This window comes from Heterocephalus glaber, unplaced genomic scaffold (assembly GCF_053883595.1).
Source record: "Heterocephalus glaber isolate CG9 unplaced genomic scaffold, H.glaber_assembly_v1.0 deba00001481, whole genome shotgun sequence".
Lineage (NCBI taxonomy): Eukaryota > Metazoa > Chordata > Mammalia > Rodentia > Bathyergidae > Heterocephalus > Heterocephalus glaber.
The window spans coordinates 17,519,238-17,524,554 of NW_028258317.1; the positions used below are offsets into that span (position 1 = coordinate 17,519,238).

A 5,317-nucleotide genomic window follows, 5' to 3' on the forward strand; every position below is an offset into this window, starting at 1 on the left:
TAATGCAATGTGGGAGCTTGCCTTCCCTTTGCTAGCTCTGAAGGGGCCAGTAGCTAAGGAATGTGGGTAGCCTCTAGGGTGAACCTTAGCTAGAGCCTACAGAAAAAAAATGCAGCCCTGCCAACCCCTCGATTTTATATCTGTGAGACATCAAGCTTCTGACAAAATATGTGCTATTTTGTGGTAATTGTTAACAGCAGTATTAGAAAGCTAGTAGAAAAATGAGTAATGGCTATGAATAGGCAATTAAAGAAGAAAAATCCTGATGTTACTAAACCTGCTAAAAGGCTCTTGTTTTCGTAGCCTTGGGGATAGGCGAACTGACCCCATGGAGTAAAAAAGAGCAGGCCTAAGAAGAAATGGTTAAAAAGTAATAACATGGGGAACATTAAGAAAGTTAAGCTTGCATAATGCTGAGCTCTGTACTTCTAGGATCTGATCGTGAGGGGATGTGGCTGTAGCAGAAGCTAATAGAGAACTCACATTCCACTACCCTGTGCTCCACAGAAGACAAGAGTGAGATTTGTGTAAATTAACGTCATTTATTAGGATTTTCTCTGCTTTTCTTTCATCTTTCCATTGTCTATCTGGTTTGGCTTCATGTCATGGGCTACAGGGTGCCAGTGCTACCGGTGTTTTCTCTATTGACTGGATTTTGTTGGCAGGGGTCCATGAGTACCTAAAAATTTGGCTAATAGCCTTTGGAGACCCCTAGTAATGGGAGCCTGGGATGTAGGGATTGGAAGATGCCTCTCCATGTGGGCCCACGGACAGTGCTTATAGTGCTTACCGTGCAGAGGGTTCTGTATGTCACCAGTCACCAGCCCTGCCCTTTGGTGATCCCGAGGACCAGCAACGTTGAGAAGCTGCTGAGGAAGCGCAGTGTGTTGAGAGGTCTGGCCCTTGTGCTGAGACCTTTGGGAAAGTCTGCTTACAGGGCCCTCTGCTAGTCTCCAGGCCTGATCAGGGTGGCTCTTTCCTGTAACTGTGGATGAGCCCAGTCTTGCATTTCCTCTTCCACATTCTACTGCTTTGAGTTTTCTGGGACTCTCTCTTATTTTGGCCAAAGATAGGGCCAAAGCCTTGTTTTGTCTCTTGCCTGAGGCCAGAACCCCAGTGTTTGAGGCCTTTCCCAAGTCTAAAAAGTTCTCAGCAGCCTTTTTGTGAAAATCTGGCCCATGGGATGGGATTCGGGCCACCATCTTCCCTTTTTTTCTCTCCTCTTTTTGAGACCGTTGCTCTTCCTGGTGAGAACCTGGTGGCTGAGGCTCCAGAGAGAAGGAGTGATGACAGTGGGAGTCCTGGACAGGCTGAGATGCTGTGCTCTGAACATTTGGGGGATGACAACATGAGTGGAGGTGCAGGTTGGTGGGATTCTGTGGGGCCCAGGAAGAGAGTTTCCAGGAGTCTAGATTAGTGGGACTCAGGGCAGCAGAGCTGCAAAATGGTTGACTTGGGCCAGGGGATGTGAAAGCAGGGTTCTGCTTCAGTTTCTTCAGTTTGTTCTCCAACTCCCTGCTCCATTGCCAGGCAGGGACCCTAGGGTGGGTGAGCACCGCTGGGACAGCCTGACCATGGGAAGATGGGACCTCTGCCTTAGCTCCTGCAAACGTTTCTCCTTTCTGTAGGCCACACTGAGTGGGTTCAATCTTGGGAGCTTCAACTTGGACAGGGGGCCAGGATATTGGATGTAGGGGATCTACTGCAGGGCTGGGGCCCCAGGGGACCTCTTTTTGTTGCACATTTTTATACACAGATTTAAGGTCAGTGTGTGCCTCTGGTAGAGGAGCAGAGAGTGAGCTGGAGGCTGGGAGTTCGGTGGCCCAGCAGTTCTTGCTCTGCTCTACTGCTTCCCCTGCAGGCTTACAATTGCTTTGGTCTCCAAAAGACTCATTTATGTGAGACTTAGAAACAGAGTTTGCAAGTGAGCTGGGACTCCAAATTGAGGATGCAGGGACACAATAGTTTTCTTTCTGTTCCATGTCCCCTGTAAAAGGCTCAGAGTCAGATACATCCAGGAGGCTTGCTCCATGCAGGTCTTGGAATAAACTAGGAGTTGGGAGCTCAGAGGCCCCAGAGTTCTTTTTTCTTTGTATATCTTCACATGTAGCTTCATCAGACAGAACTCTCATGGGGATAACCCCGAGAGGTTTGCATACAAGAGCAGGGGGTGGGCTGAGGGCCAGACACGGGGTCTCAGAAGCCCAGGAATTCTTTGAATGCTCAGTGACTTTCCATATAGTTTCTACTCTAGGGAGGCCACCCACAGTAGTGATTCTATGTGGTTCTACAGAGCAGGCTAGAGGTGTTATCTGAGCAGGCTCTGAGGAGTCAGATACCCAGAAGTACATTTTTTGCCTCTTGGTGTCCCACAAGGCTTTGGACTCTGACAGAAGTCCCTGGGAGCCTATTTCTAAAGACTGCAGCAGAGAGGCTGAGGGAAGGCTAGGAAGGCTGGGAGATGATACTGAGTCAGCAGAGACCCAAAGATCTCTCCTCTGTACATCCTTCCATGGAGTCTCAGATCCTGATGGGACACACACAGGTCTGGTTTCACAGAGCTCTGGGTTGAGGTCCGAGGCTGGGAGTTCAACAGCACGGGGATTTCCTGGGTTTGTCCTGAATCCCCATTGGGGTTCATATCCAAATGAATCTTCTGAGGGATTCTTTTCTTGGAGTTTTGAGTGGGAGTCTAGGGGAGAGAAGAGGACTGGCATTGGAGATTTAACCTGGGGGTTCTCCCTGTATCCCATGTTTCCCTGGAAGTTCTTAGGAGCAGAATCTTCAGGGCTGACTTTTGGAGATTCTGGCAGAGAAGCTAGAGGTTGGCAAGAGGCTGAAATTGAAGGTTCAGAAACTTGAGGGCTCTCTTTATGTCCTATGGTTCCCCACTGAGCTTCATATCCAGGTAGACTGGATGGGGCACTGGATCTTTGAGATTCTGTCATGGTTACTATGGTTTGGCAAGGGTTCAGGATTGGAGGCTCAGAGGTCTGAGGATCCTCCTTTTTCTCTATGGTTTCCCAGAGGGTCTTGTATCCAGATAGGCCTCCTATAGGACTGACTCTCTGGATTTCTGGCAGAGAAGCTGGAGTTGGGCTGGGAGCTGGCATTGCTGGCTCAGAGCCTTTTGGGTCCTTATTTTGCTTCATTGTCCTCAATGGGGCCTCAAACCTAGTCAGAACTCCCAGAGGGTTAGAGGCATATAATGGGGAGGTAGAGGGTGACTCTGGGTTATGTTGATGGAGTCTGGGGTCCCATGATTCTCCCCCGCAGGCCTCAGATGAGGATAAGCACTTGGAGGTTCTGATTCCTTGGAGTGAAGGCTGTGGGTACAGGGCTTGATCATCAGAGACCTGAAGAACCTCTCGCTTCTGTGTAAGCCACTGCTTGTGTGCCTCACCACCAGATAGGTCTCCACTGTAGTCCATAGGCAAGGACTTAAGATGGAGGGCTAGAGATGGAACAGGAAAGGAAGATGGAGGTGAAACTAGCTGAGCATTAGGGGCCATCCCTTCCCGGTCTTCCCTAGTATGGGCTTCATGGATAGGAAGTTGGGTTGGGGAACAGTAATGGGGAAGCAACAGGTTATACCAAGGCAGGAAAGGAAGCTTACTGAAGAAGACAGAAGGACAAACAGACAACTTCAGGGGAGAGGAGCCATCTGAGCTCAGAAAGATAGTCTCCAGGGACTCACTGTGCTGAGAGGGGAGACCGAAGAAAAGCTGGCCTTTTCTCTGCTGCAGGCAGCTCCCTGATGCGTTCTTGTTTCTTACAGGTAAGTTGGTAGGGATCTGAAAGGTGGGGAAGGATCTGAAGGGGCTTGAGGGCTGTGGGAATATTTGCTCTGTGGGAATTTGTGTCCCTGTGGCCTTAGGGAGGCTCTCAAAACCACAGGATGGCTGGAGTGGGGCTGTGGTGTCTTGGTCTCCAATGGGAGCTTCTTTAGGAGGAGAGCACAGTTTCACTGGATCCAGAGATGATGACTGGTCTTCCTTTTCTTCCCCCTCTTTTCCCTCTTTCTCCTCTGACTTTTTCTGCCACAGGTGATCAAAGAAAGTCAAATCATACAGAAGTGGTAGACCCTGGGGAATAGAGAAGGATATTCTCAGGCATTCAGAAATGAAAGGAATACCATAAAGTCCTCAGTTTCTGCTCTATATATCAAAGTAAACAATGTTTCACTTGGCCTCACATCTGTGGTCAGCAGTAACCCAATGTAAACAGTCATGACCCAGGCCTCATTTGGAGATCAGCATTTCCTTACCTAACCTTACGTCTTCAAATCTTTTGTCCAAGGATACTTAGCCAGCCTGAAATCTAGGGCTCCATGTGGGGCCACATTCATACCAATGATTCCTCAGCTGACCTCACATATAGTGTCCACAGTCTTTCATCCAGCTGTACATTCTTGTTCAGTCACCCACCTTGCCTTGCATCATGTTCCCAGAGTACCAGGATTCACGCTGTTGCCATCTTTGAATCTGCCAAACCACAAACAAGAATAGTATCACCAAATACCCTGGACTGTGGAGGCAGCAGTGGCCACAGTGGCTGCAGGCCAGAGCGTATGTCAGTAGGTCCCAAAGGAATCCCATATTTTCTGTAGCTCTCAGCAAGTCTTCAAACAGCCATTGCATTTTCCTTGCTCTAGTGGCAGTTTACTTTGAGGTCACCATTGCATCATAGAATAAAGAACTCCCATCCCCCACACTGGCCCAGCCCTAACAACCTTCTCCTTGAAATACCTCTCTCATACTCATACAATGAAATGAGTGATCCCCTTTTGACTTGGTTTTTGTGGTACCAAGTAGTTGAACCCATGCTAGGCAAATGCTCTGCCATTGAGGTACATCCTCAACCCTTTTTTAAAAAGTTTGAAAAAGGATCTCACTGAATTTCTCAGGCTGCGCTTGAACTTGCAGTCCTGTCTCAGCCTCCTGAGTATCTGGGAGTAGAGGTGTGCACACCAGTGCCAAGCCTGTTTTGTCTCGATTGCCAATGTCAGAATTATGCTTCTGGCATTAAGATTAAGGACATGAATTTTAGCATTGAACTGCCTTATTCCAGTACTAGTTCTACCACCTCCTACCAGTGAAACCTCAAACTATGAAATCTTTCCATGCCTCAATTTTATCTATAAAGTGGAGATAATATTATTACTCATCACAGAGTTACTTTGAAGATTAAATAAATATATGTGCTTAGAATAATGCCTGATACACAGTATATGCTATATTATAATTTTATTTCTTTTACAGTTCCTGATTATAACCTGTATTCATCTTTAATAGATGGGAACTGCCTCTCCCCCCTT

The 5,317-nt window shown here is 47.8% G+C and overlaps 1 protein-coding gene across 2 annotated transcripts; it reads right to left on the reverse strand.

The window, feature by feature from the left end:
• Positions 1–447: 447 nt before the first annotated feature.
• Spata31g1 (SPATA31 subfamily G member 1) lies at positions 448–4,692 on the reverse strand. 2 transcript variants are annotated; one of them, XM_013068935.3, is made up of 3 exons: positions 4,428–4,690; positions 3,698–4,085; positions 448–3,454 (listed from the first exon to the last, which is right to left on the reverse strand). In XM_013068935.3, exons 1-3 carry the CDS (start codon positions 4,638–4,640, stop codon positions 642–644), a joined length of 3,414 nt encoding a protein of 1,137 aa, XP_012924389.3. In that variant the 5' UTR covers positions 4,641–4,690; the 3' UTR covers positions 448–641. The 2 variants fall into 2 exon arrangements, with proteins under 2 accessions (XP_012924389.3, XP_087040419.1); XM_087184293.1 differs by having other exon boundaries at positions 448–4,085; positions 4,428–4,692.
• Positions 4,693–5,317: the final 625 nt, after the last annotated feature.